The 12,751-nt window shown below is 45.7% G+C and overlaps 1 protein-coding gene across 1 annotated transcript in view; it reads left to right on the top strand.

The window, feature by feature from the left end:
• col1a1a (collagen, type I, alpha 1a) overlaps positions 1-10,195 on the top strand; it is a 38,087-nt gene extending 27,892 nt beyond the window's left edge. The window contains exons 37-49 of the mRNA XM_084329485.1: positions 316-477; positions 867-974; positions 1,383-1,490; positions 2,103-2,156; positions 2,442-2,549; positions 2,715-2,768; positions 3,074-3,181; positions 3,866-3,919; positions 4,021-4,128; positions 4,464-4,743; positions 5,367-5,557; positions 6,102-6,344; positions 8,370-10,195. Of these exons, the coding sequence (XP_084185611.1) occupies positions 316-477; positions 867-974; positions 1,383-1,490; positions 2,103-2,156; positions 2,442-2,549; positions 2,715-2,768; positions 3,074-3,181; positions 3,866-3,919; positions 4,021-4,128; positions 4,464-4,743; positions 5,367-5,557; positions 6,102-6,344; positions 8,370-8,516 (1,725 nt within the window). The 3' untranslated portion in view covers positions 8,517-10,195. The remainder of the gene's footprint in view (positions 1-315; positions 478-866; positions 975-1,382; positions 1,491-2,102; positions 2,157-2,441; positions 2,550-2,714; positions 2,769-3,073; positions 3,182-3,865; positions 3,920-4,020; positions 4,129-4,463; positions 4,744-5,366; positions 5,558-6,101; positions 6,345-8,369) is intronic.
• Positions 10,196-12,751: the final 2,556 nt, after the last annotated feature.

The following is a 12,751-nucleotide window of genomic DNA, read 5'->3' as shown; positions in this document are numbered from 1 at the left end:
ATAAAGATGCAGTCAGAAATAGCACGATATCTGGGCTGTTAAATGCCCATGGTGTGAACAAAACAAATATCACAGTAGAATATAGTAAAATACCTAATCCTTCACCTGTTTATAGACATAATGATGCCATTGTGATCAGTGTCAGTGACACACACACACACACACACACACACACACACACACCCAGGTGTGCATGCAAACACACTAAACCAATGATGAACTTTACAACCCAACATAACCGTTCGAAAGTGATAAATAAAACATTAATACACATGCACACGCATTCTCTAACTGCCCTCTTTCTCTGTCTCTCAGGGCAACTCTGGACTCGCCGGCCCCGCCGGTCCCTCTGGTAAGGAAGGACAGAAGGGTAACCGTGGAGATACTGGCCCCGCTGGTCGCCCCGGTGAGGTTGGTGTCGCTGGACCCTCAGGATCCCAGGGAGAGAAGGGTAACGCCGGACCCGAGGGAGCCCCTGTAAGTAGCGTTCAAGATTCAAGTCAAGATTCAGTCCATCATATCGTTTTCAGATTACCTCTTAAAGCTTCATATAGGCCTGGCATTCAGATTACCTCTTAAAGCTTCATATAGGCCTGGCATTCAAATCATCTTATAAAGCTTTATATAGGCCTGCCAATCAGATTGTAAAAAAAAAATACATCTAAAAATAAATCATATAAGACTGGCATTCAGATTGTTTTGTAAAACATCAAATACGCCTGGCATTCAGATTTGCATTATAAAGCCTAATATAAGCCTGGCATTCAGATGGTCTTATAAAGCATCATGTAGGCCTGTTTACAAAGGCAGGAAACACAATTGTTTTGCTATTGTTTGACCCCCTGTTTCTCTGTCTCCCCCTGCAGGGCTCCTCTGGTATCGGAGGGCCTCAGGGTATTGCTGGACAGCGTGGTATTGTCGGTCTGCCAGGACAGAGAGGAGAGAGAGGATTCCCCGGTCTGCCTGGTTCTCTGGTAAGTTATTACTTAGCAACTATACCTTCTGTTGGGTATTACTGAGCAACTATACATTCTGTTGGGTATTACTGAGCAACTATACATTCTGTTGGGTATTACTGAGCAACTATACCTTCTGTTAGGTATTACTGAGCAACTATACCTTCTGTTGGGTATTACTGAGCAACTAAACAATGCACCATGCTATACAAATGTACAAATACACCTTTGGTAGGTCCAGCTGTCTGTAAGGTCCAGCGCAGTACAAGTCATTCCCTCACTGGGATCTGTCTCACAAGACTGCCAATCACTGACCCCTATGTTCAGTTTCATCATATAGCCTATCTTTAATATGTTCAGTGCCGGTATGATTATAGTACGAGTCTGGTTGTAACTCTGACCCCCCCACCTCACACCACCCCACAGGGAGAGGGTGGAAAGCAGGGACCTGGTGGCCCCGGAGGAGAGCGTGGACCCGGAGGACCCATGGGACCCTCAGGATTGGCTGGAGCTCCCGGCGAGGCTGGACGTGAGGTACAAACAAACAAACACACCCCGGAAGTAAACTCTCTGTCTCTCTTTGTCTCTCTAACTCTCTCTCTCTCTCTTTCTCTCTCTCCCCATCTGCCCCTCTCTATCTCTCCTTGTCTCTAGAACCAGTATCATATAGAATACGTTTTTTTTAACCTAGAACCAGTAGCATCATATAGAATATGGTCTAACTTAGAACGAGTATCATATATAATCTGTTTGAACCTAGAACCAGTATCATATAGAATATGTTCTAACCTAGAACCAGTATCATATAGAATATGTTCTAACCTAGAACGAGTATCATATAGAATATGTTCTAACCTAGAACGAGTATCATATATAATCTGTTTCTAACCTAGAACCAGTATCATATAGAATATGTTCTAACCTAGAACCAGTATCATATAGAATATGTTCTAACCTAGAACGAGTATCATATATAATCTGTTTGAACCTAGAACCAGTATATAGAACCTGGTCTAACCTAGAACCAGTACTATCATATACCGTAGAATCTGTTCTAACCTAGAACCAGTATCGTATAGAATAGGTTCTAACTTAGATGACCTGACTCATCATATGTGTGTGTGTGTGTGTGTGTGTGTGTAACAGGGAGGTGCCGGAAACGAGGGAGCTGCTGGTCGCGATGGCCCCGCTGGAGCCAAGGTGAGTGCAACCGCCCGTGTGTCACACACCTGTCATGTTGCCATAGCAACTAACGATGTGCTGTCACAGCAGCAATAGCGCACTCAAGTCCATACCTCATAGGCATCAACACTTAGAGCATAACTGATTCACGTTGAAGATTTGTACCGAGTACCTTGTCATACGGTCACATACTTTAATTTTGACACTGCCTTAAGAAGAACTATACAATATAGTATTGTTTTGAGAGTGCGAGACGCTGATGGTATCTCTCTCTCTCTATCGCCCCCCCCCCCTCCCCTGTAGGGAGACCGTGGAGAGACTGGTGTTGCTGGTGCTTCCGGCGCTCCCGGACCCTCCGGCGCCCCTGGACCCGTTGGACCCGCCGGCAAATCTGGTGACCGCGGAGAGACTGTGAGTAGAGGGACTACTCCACTATGTTGCGGTCTTTACCGCTGTAGCTGACAATGTATACAATGTTTAGTAAAAATACGTCTCTTTTAGTTCGCATCTGGATTCTCTGTATCATGTTGACATCTCTCTCTTTCTCTCTCTCTCTCTCTCTCTCTTTCTCTCCAGGGAGCTGGTGGCCCTGCTGGACCCGCTGGCCCTAGTGGTCCTCGTGGTGGAGCTGTAAGTGTTTTTTTTATAAACTAAAGGTTATAATGTGTAGGATTCCATCACAGCTCCATCACTCATACAATACCAGCAGCACATACTGTACTTAGTCTGTACCCATACGTATGCTAGTACTTTCTCTTAGTACAAAAACTGCACCTTCACACCCACCAGCACATACTGTAGTACAAGTAGATTCAAAAGGTACAACAACAAGCTGTAACAGGCTGTCCCAGATCAAAGCTGTGCTCAATACTAATGGTAAACACTGTACCCAGTGACTGTCTGACTGACCAACTGTGTGTGTTTGTGTTGTTCAGGGCGCTGCTGGTGCTCGTGGAGACAAGGGAGAGACCGGTGAGGCTGGAGAGAGAGGCATGAAGGGACACAGAGGATTCACTGGCATGCAGGGACCCTCCGGCCCATCTGTGAGTATACATGCAGCACCTAGATATACACAACACAACACACATACCCTCCGGCCCAGCTGTGAGTATACATGCAGCACCTAGATATACACAACACAACACACATACCCTCCGGCCTATCTGTGAGTCAACATACAGCACCTAGATATACACAACACAACACACATAGCCCCACTGTGAGTCAACATACAGCACCTAGATATACACAACACAACACACATAGCCCCACTGTGAGTCAACATACAACACCTAGATATACACAACACAACACACATAGCCCCACTGTGAGTCAACATACAACACCTAGATATACACAACACAACACACATAGCCCCACTGTGAATCAACATACAGCACCTAGATAATACACAACACAACACACACACACACACCCTGACCCCACTGTGAATCAACATACAACACCTAGATATACACAACACACATACACACACACCCTGACCCCACTGTGAATCAACATACAACACCTAGATATACACAACACAACACACACACCCTGACCCCACTGTGAATCAACATACAACACCTACCTGTACATATATATATACACAACACACTACTGTAATGTTGTAATCTCCAGGGACACCATTGATTCACCGTGCTGCCACATGCTCACAGACACACTCAGTAGTTGCCTTCTGACCCCTTGTTGTGTGTGACCCCCAGGGACCTTCCGGAGAGGTTGGACCCGCTGGAACTTCTGGACCCGCTGGACCCAGAGTAAGTCATATTCACATCTATTTCAGTCCGTCTAAAAATACAAAATGTGGTATGGCTTAGATATGAGATGTAAATAATAATGTATCCGTCTCTTCCTGTAGGGCCCATCTGGATCTGCTGGCGCCGGTGGTAAGGATGGTATGAGCGGTCTTCCCGGACCCACTGGACCCCCTGGACCTCGTGGTCGCTCTGGCGAGATGGGACCTGCTGTAAGTATTTCAGTCCTTCAGTCTTTTGTGGGATATTGGGAGTTTTACATCCTGCACGGCCCACTCCCAATCCTTACAGAAGGGTTTTACATCCTGCACGGCCCACTCCCAATCCTTACAGAAGGGTTTTACATCCTGCTCGGCCCACTCCCAATCCTTACAGAAGGGTTTTACATCCTGCACGGCCCACTCCCAATCCTTACAGAAGGGTTTTACATCCTGCACGGCCCACTCCCAATCCACTGAATAGTCAAAATCAACCAATAAACCAACCAAGGAACAAATCAGCCCCTCCTCACCTCTCCTCTCCTCCTCCTCCTCCTCCTCTCCTATAGGGACCCACAGGAGCTCCCGGTCTTCCCGGCCCCCCTGGCGCCCCCGGTGGTGGATTCGACATGGGCTTCATTTCCCAGCCACAGGAGAAGGCACCCGATCCCTTCCGTAGCTACCGCGCCGACGACGCCAACGTGATGCGCGATCGCGACCTGGAGGTCGACAGCACCCTGAAGAGCCTGAGTCAGCAGATCGAGCAGATCCTCAGCCCCGACGGCACCCGCAAGAACCCCGCCAGAACCTGCCGCGACCTCAAGATGTGCCACCCCGAATGGAAGAGCGGTGAGTTGGAGGGATGTCTCACCTGTGGAGACTGCGGCTGAAATGCAGGAGGAAACAAACCTCTCCGGGAAGACAGGTTGTTAAAGGGCTGAGGGTCTCTAAGGGATTTCACACCGAATCTGAACCCATGCCCCCTGCATGGGGAACCTTCCCCTGGCCAAGGGAGATGTTAGACTTACTAGGCTCCAGGTCAAGGGAGATGTTAGACTTACTAGGCTTCAGGCCAAGGGAGATGTTAGACTTACTAGGCTCCAGGTCAAGGGAGATGTTAGACTTACTAGGCTTCAGATCAAGGGAGATGTTAGGCTTACTAGGCTTCAGGTCAAGGGAGATATTATTAGACTTACTAGGCTTCAGGTCAAGGGAGATATTATTAGACTTACTAGGCTTCAGGTCAAGGGAGATGTTAGACTTACTAGGCTTCAGGTCAAGGGAGATGTTAGGCTTACTAGGCTTCAGGCGTGTAACTCATGGCACTAACACTGCCATGGGGGTTTAATTCCCAGTGGGGCCACCCCCATACTGAAAAGAAGCATGCAGTCATTCCATTGCTTTGTGTGTGTAGTATGGAAGAAATGCAGCCGCTCATGCTCTCCTTCCTCCCCCCCCCCCCCGGTCTGCAGGACAGTACTGGATCGACCCCGACATGGGATGCACTATGGATGCCATCAAGGTCTACTGTAACATGGAGACCGGAGAGACCTGCGTCACACCCACTCAGAGCGAGGTCGCCCAGAAGAACTGGTACACAAGCAAGAACATCAGGGAGAAGAAGCACGTCTGGTTCGGAGAGACCATGGCCGATGGCTTCCAGGTAAAGAACCGGAAAGTTTTTTCCCCTGTATCCCTCCTTATGGGTGGTGGGGCTGATGTAAACAATCTAGCGACACCACACATACAGGTGCAGCTCAATAGATTAGAAATTTTGAATATCACTGGAAAATTCAATATATTTCGCTGTATTGATGCAGTAATTTGTGCAAAAGGAGCCCCAACCAAGTACTGAGTGAACATAGAGATGAACATGCTTTTCAGAAGGCCGACATTTCTATATAAAAAATATTTATGTCTTAAATGTAATATTCAAACTTTCTGAGATACAGAATTTGGGGCTTTCATGAGCTGTAAGCCATGATCATACAAATTCAAACAAATAAAGGCTTGCCATATTTCACTTTGTGTGTAATGAATCTATAATCTATGAGAGTTTAGCTTTTTGAGTTGAATTACTGAAATAAAATAACTTTTCCACGATATTCTAATTTATTGAGCTGCACACCTGTATCCACCCTCCTCTCCACGAGTCCGAGTAATAACCAACAAACTCTCTCCTCCTCCTCCTCCTCCTCCTCTCCCAGTTCGAGTATGGCAGCGAGGGATCTCGTCCCGAGGATGTCAACATCCAGATGACCTTCCTGCGTCTTATGTCCACTGAGGCGACACAGAACGTCACCTACCACTGCAAGAACAGCGTGGCCTACATGGACGCCGCCACCGGAAACCTCAAGAAGGCCCTTCTCCTGCAGGGCTCCAACGAGATCGAGATCAGAGCCGAGGGCAACAGCCGATTCACCTACAGCGTCCTGGAGGACGGATGCACGGTGAGGACACTAGATCTGTGTAGTAGAGACACAGTGCACACTAGATCTGTGTAGTAGAGACACAGTGCACACTAGATCTGTGTAGTAGAGACACAGTATACACTAGATCTGTGTAGTAGAGACACAGTGCACACTAGATCTGTGTAGTAGAGACACACAGTGCACACTAGATCTGTGTAGTAGGGACACACAGTGCACACTAGATCTGTGTAGTAGGGACACAGTACACACTAGATCTGTGTAGTAGAGACACAGTGCACACTAGATCTGTGTAGTAGAGACACAGTGCACACTAGATCTGTGTAGTAGGGACACACAGTGCACACTAGATCTGTGTAGTAGGGACACAGTGCACACTAGATCTGTGTAGTAGAGACACACAACGTGCACTAGATCTGTGTAGTAGAGACACAGTGCACACTAGATCTGTGTAGTAGAGACACAGTGCACACTAGATCTGTGTAGTAGGGACACACAGTGCACACTAGATCTGTGTAGTAGAGACACAGTGCACACTAGATCTGTGTAGTAGGGACACACAGTGCACACTAGATCTGTGTAGTAGAGACACACAGTGCACACTAGATCTGTGTAGTAGAGACACAGTGCACACTAGATCTGTGTAGTAGACACAGTGCACACTAGATCTGTGTAGTAGAGACACAGTGCACACTAGATCTGTGTAGTAGAGACACATTGCACACTAGATCTGTGTAGTAGAGACACAGTGCACACTAGATCTGTGTAGTAGAGCCACAGTGCACACTAGATCTGTGTAGTAGAGACACACAGTGCACACTAGATCTGTGTAGTAGAGCCACAGTGCACACTAGATCTGTGTAGTAGAGACACAGTATACACTAGATCTGTGTAGTAGAGACACAGTATACACTAGATCTGTGTAGTAGAGACACAGTATACACTAGATCTGTGTAGTAGAGCCACAGTGCACACTAGATCTGTGTAGTAGAGCCACAGTGCACACTAGATCTGTGTAGTAGAGACACAGTATACACTAGATCTGTGTAGTAGAGACACAGTGCACACTAGATCTGTGTAGTAGAGCCACAGTGCACACTAGATCTGTGTAGTAGAGACACAGTATACACTAGATCTGTGTAGTAGGGACACAGTATACACTAGATCTGTGTAGTAGGGACACAGTATACACTAGATCTGTGTAGTAGAGACACAGTGCACACTAGATCTGTGTAGTAGGGACACAGTGCACACTAGATCTGTGTAGTAGAGACACAGTGCACACTAGATCTGTGTAGTAGAGACACACAGCGCACACTAGATCTGTGTAGTAGAGACACACAGTGCACACTAGATCTGTGTAGTAGGGACACACAGCGCACACTAGATCTGTGTAGTAGAGACACACAGTGCACACTAGATCTGTGTAGTAGGGACACACAGCGCACACTAGATCTGTGTAGTAGGGACACACAGCGCACACTAGATCTGTGTAGTAGAGACACACAGCGCACACTAGATCTGTGTGTATACTGTATCATGCACCACGGCTACACAATATATACTGTACATGATGCACACTCATAGTTGCCATTTCTAATCCTTGGTTAGTTCACAGTAACATAGATCAGAGTCATTTAGATCTGATAACGTAGATCTGAGTAATATAGAACTGATAACGTAGATCGGAGCCGAGTGCAACGGCTGGAGGACAGATGCATGGTCAGGAGACACCTACATGATACACACACACACACACACACACACACACACACACACACACTGTGAACACACACACACACACACACACTATAAACTGACATCTGGCTGCGGACCTTTAGAGAAGAGTGTCCAGGAAAGAACAGAATGAGATACGGTGCTGTGTAATGATGTAGGTGCAGGTTTATTCCTAAACTGTGCAGTACAGTATAGTGTATTATATATGAATATAGTATAGTGAAATATAGTAGATGAGTAGAGTGTTGAAATGTTTTTCGGGGCTGTGATTGTTGATTCTAATGGTCTTGTGTTTCCTTTCCTCAACAGTCGCATACCGGTGCATGGGGCAAAACAGTCATCGACTACAAGACAACGAAAACATCTCGCCTTCCCATCATTGACATCGCTCCTATGGACGTCGGTGCGCCAGACCAAGAATTTGGCCTTGAAGTTGGACCCGTCTGCTTCTTGTAAAAAGAGAAATCTGGACTTGAAATTGTTGTTGTGTGTTTGTGTGTTTTTTATTTTTTCTAGCAGTCATCTCTCTCTAGAATCCCCCCCAGAAACCCTTTTCTAATGCATTTTTGAAAAGCCCAGGCCCCCCCTCCTCGTGATTCCTGATTCTAGAAGTCTCCATTCGGCCATTGTTTGGTTCCGATGGTCCACTTTGCCTAAAGCCTGCACTTCAACAAGACAGCGGCCGTGTGGCGTGCGGCGTGAGCGGCGTGGCGTGGCGTGTGCCGTGGCGCGGCGTCCACATCGACCGTCCACATCGCCGTGTTTGGGACCACTACTTTTTTTTTATTTTTGTTTGTTTTTTTTACCACCAACACCAAGGATACTTTTAGAAGACATTTTGTTCCACTGGCAACAAGGAAATAATATATGCTTTGTGTAAAGTGTAAAATTTTACCCCCGCCCCCCTTCCTTTATCCATCCAATCACCTCTGGACAACAACGCCAACACAGGAAGAAAAAAAAACGAAAAAAACAACAGGTGACTTTTTTTACCACTGCGATGAAAAGAAAGGAAAGGACAATGAGAACAGAGAAAAACCCATTGCTTTGTACCACGTTTCAGGTGTTGATGAATAAACGGTCAAAATGACAGCCATGTTGTCTTTGTTGTTGCACCTGCTACGCTACGTTCAAACCGCTTCCTGTCAACCTGTTCTTGTAGTTCTCGTGGTTGCCTTCTTCTTCTTCTCCTTGTTTGTGTGTTCTCTCTCTTCTTCTCTTGCCTTGAGAAAAAGGTGACATTAAAACCACCTAGCAGATGAACATGGGTTCAAACGTTATTTAAATTTTTTTTAAAGAATCTCATGGCAACCTCAAAAAAAGGAGTAAAGAAAAAAAGGAAATCCACCTGAGAAATTCCCAGCGAGAACCCTACGTGGTTGGTTATAGGTCAGCCGGTAGCGGGGTCATCATTTTACACAGTTGCAGAGGTCCATCAGAATAAGATAAAGGTGCTACTCTCTCTCTCTCTCTGAGGTCCCTGGCCTGTATTGTACTATAGGGTTGTGGTGGATCAGACCAGGGGCCTCTCGGTGCTACAATGTGTTCCTCTTGATGTCCAGTGGCGGAAGAAGATGTTCTAGTCTTGGTAGTGTAGGTCGGGCTCTGCCTCCCGGCCGTCTCTCTTGTTTTGAGAGGCGAGTTGGGATGGTTGTCGCCCGTCTTAGTGTAGATGTTAGTGGGTAGAATCACGGAGTCTGTTCTTAGAACACCTGCTTCACACTGTTTGGTTGTTGTGTTTAATTTAATTTTTATTTTTTTTGTTTACCCCCCCCCCCCCTACTCGCCCCCTACCCACTTCCTGTTGTCTATATGCTTCATCCGGCGCCCCCTCCTCTCTCTTTCTCTAGCTCTCTTTCAATCCCAACACTGTTCTAGAGTTTGTTTGTTTGTTTGTTTTTCTGGTTCTTCTGATGCAAAGGGTTCATTTTTCACAATTGGAACAAATAGAGAAATTGAGATTAAAAAGAAAAAATACAGTCATCAGCTAAACATCCTGTGAGAGAAGCAGACACACCTGATGGGGGTTAGAAACCCAAGAGGATCTGTATCTATTTTGTATATGTATAATAAATTGAGATGTTTTTAATTATTTTGAATGCTGAAATAAAGCATTAAAGTGGTTTAATGTTGAATCGGCTAATTCTCCCTGATTGACTGACTAACTGCCTGCCCCAATGGACATGTTACACCATGATGTAACCTAGCATGTTACACCATGTAACCTAGGCAACCTAGCATGGGATACACCATGTAACCTAGGTAACCTAGCATGGGATACACCATGTAACCTAGGAAACCTAGCATGTTACACCATGTAACCTAGTGTGTTATGCCATGTAACCTAGCGTGTTACACATGTAACCTAGCATGGTATACACACCATCTAACCTAGGTAACCTAGTGTGTTAAACCATGTAACCTAGGTAACCTAGCATGGTATACACACACCATCTAACCTAGGTAACCTAGTGTGCTAAACCATGTAACCTAGCATGGGATGTAACCTAGGTAACCTACTGCAAACTACTGAGGAGTTGGTTGCAATCAACCAGCACCTGCTAAACGATCTGACTCTAGTTCAGCTGGTGGATCCTATGGTCCCAGGTTAAAATCCACTCAGGTACATTGGTGGCAGTGGTGGGATCTCACTGCCCAGTGAGTCTGTATCCAGGTTCACAGAGTGGTGGCGGTGTGATCTCAGTGTCCTAACCCCTGTGAAAGTGCACACATGGACCAAAGAATGCGCGAGGGCGCCTTTCTCGGGGGAAGATGACTGTAAACTACTGAGGAGTCGGTCGCAGTCAAACAGCACCTACTAAGGGGTCTGACCCATTAGCCGGTTAGTGAGGCCGCCTATGGATCCTATGGTCCCAGGTTCAAATCCACTCAGTTACTGTACACTAGGTAACCTACTGTGTGACACATCATGTAACCTAGGTAATCTAGTATGTGACACACCATGTAACCTAGGTAACCAAGTGGTTGTACAGAGAGGAAGAACCAGAAAACAAGGATCAAAGACAACATATCAGAAATAAGTATTTCCTTCACTTTCAGCCTTCTCTGTCTCAGAATAGACGGCAGGTTATAGTGAGGGACGTCAACAGGTGGGTGGTTTGTTCACCTGCTGTCATATAAAACAGCAGGTAAACACTCTACACAGTATGTGTTTGTACTGTAGGCAGGGACCGAAACTAAAGCCTGCCGCCCGCCAGGGGCGGGCTGTTTTTACCTTTGGCGCATGACACTTAGAGGGCTGCCCGCCGTGTGGCGTGTAGTTCATAACTTCATAACGATACTCTTGTGCGAGTACAGATTATAGCCGCTCGTCTTTTTTTTCTCCGCCGCGAGATCGTTAAAAAACTACAAGTCCCACATCGCACTAGGTCCAATCACAGTAGAGTGACGTGACTGGTTTCATGAGAAAAAAAGCAAATGACCAATCGGAAGCTATCATTGGCTTGTTTACTTCATCTGCTCTAGTCTATATCGGACCTCCAAGAGTTCGTTACTGTTTAAACAATGACCCAGTCAACTATTCACTTTTAGTTTAATACATGACGAGGCATTGTCTAACGGTATCTAGCTGGCTAGCTACTGATAGCTGCTGATATCAACAAATGCTCCAGCAATAGTCTACTCGAGTGCATAATACCTCCGGTCCCTCGTTAGCTAGCTTAGCTAGCTCACGTTGATCCATATGTCCCAGTAAACTAAATTGTCTTAACGTTATCTACCGGGCTAGCAGTAGCTACAGATAGCTCCTGATATCAATGTCTTATAACATTGATTGAATGCGTATTCTAGCTGAGGGCATGTTGAATGTGATTTGACAAAAGAACGGTAACGTTATAAATAGGTCCAGCTGCATCGCCGGAGAATCCTTGCATGCTGAATGTAGGGTCTAGCTGAATATAGGGTCTAGCTGCAGGGCCGGAGAATCCTTGCTGGAGCTGGAGGCTACTCAAGTATACACACAGACAGTGGAGCTGTTTGCAGATAGCAAGCATTTTGACTTATTGCGTGGTGGCGATGTCTCGCAGATAATACAACTACAAGTATGATTATATAATATATATTTTATTTAAAAAAAAAATTATATAAAATATATATATATTTTTTTGTAATCAAAAAAATTTGGCAGGTAAGAAATATGCTTGGCGGGTAGACTCTTCCCATCTACCCGCCACTGGCCGGTGAGTCAAAAAGTTAATTTCGCTCCCTGACTGTAGGTGTTTCTACAGTATGTCACTGTGGTTGTTAAAAGCAGACCACACCTGGACAGAGCTGAGGAGAGAGAGAGCGTGTGAGAAGAAACTCAGGAATCTGAGACGTGTGAGAAAGATTGTCAGGAGGATAAATGCTCAACATTCCTGGACGGTGCAGAGAACAGCCTGTTGACCCACTGACTGGTAGCAGCTTAGAGGAGGGTTTGGATCAGAACCACTGACTGAGAGGAGGGTTTAGTATCAGAACCACTGACTGATATAGGAGCTGAGAGGAGAGTATATAAAAATATAATATAATTAATTATCTTCTTTCCCATAACGATGAAATAAATTACTGATGTAATTTTGCCTATTGTTAGTGGGCCTACTCATTCATTTAAACTAGTGTACTTAATGATCAACTACAGCCTACCTTATGTTAGTTCATGGATTAATGCAATCTGTTATCTTGACTAATAT

The sequence above is a fragment of the Notolepis coatsorum genome (assembly GCF_963971535.1).
Source record: "Notolepis coatsorum genome assembly, chromosome: 14".
In the NCBI taxonomy this organism is placed as follows: domain Eukaryota; kingdom Metazoa; phylum Chordata; class Actinopteri; order Aulopiformes; family Paralepididae; genus Notolepis; species Notolepis coatsorum.
The sequence above is the reverse complement of the archived record's forward strand: the minus strand, read 5'-3'. Positions and strand labels throughout refer to the sequence as shown.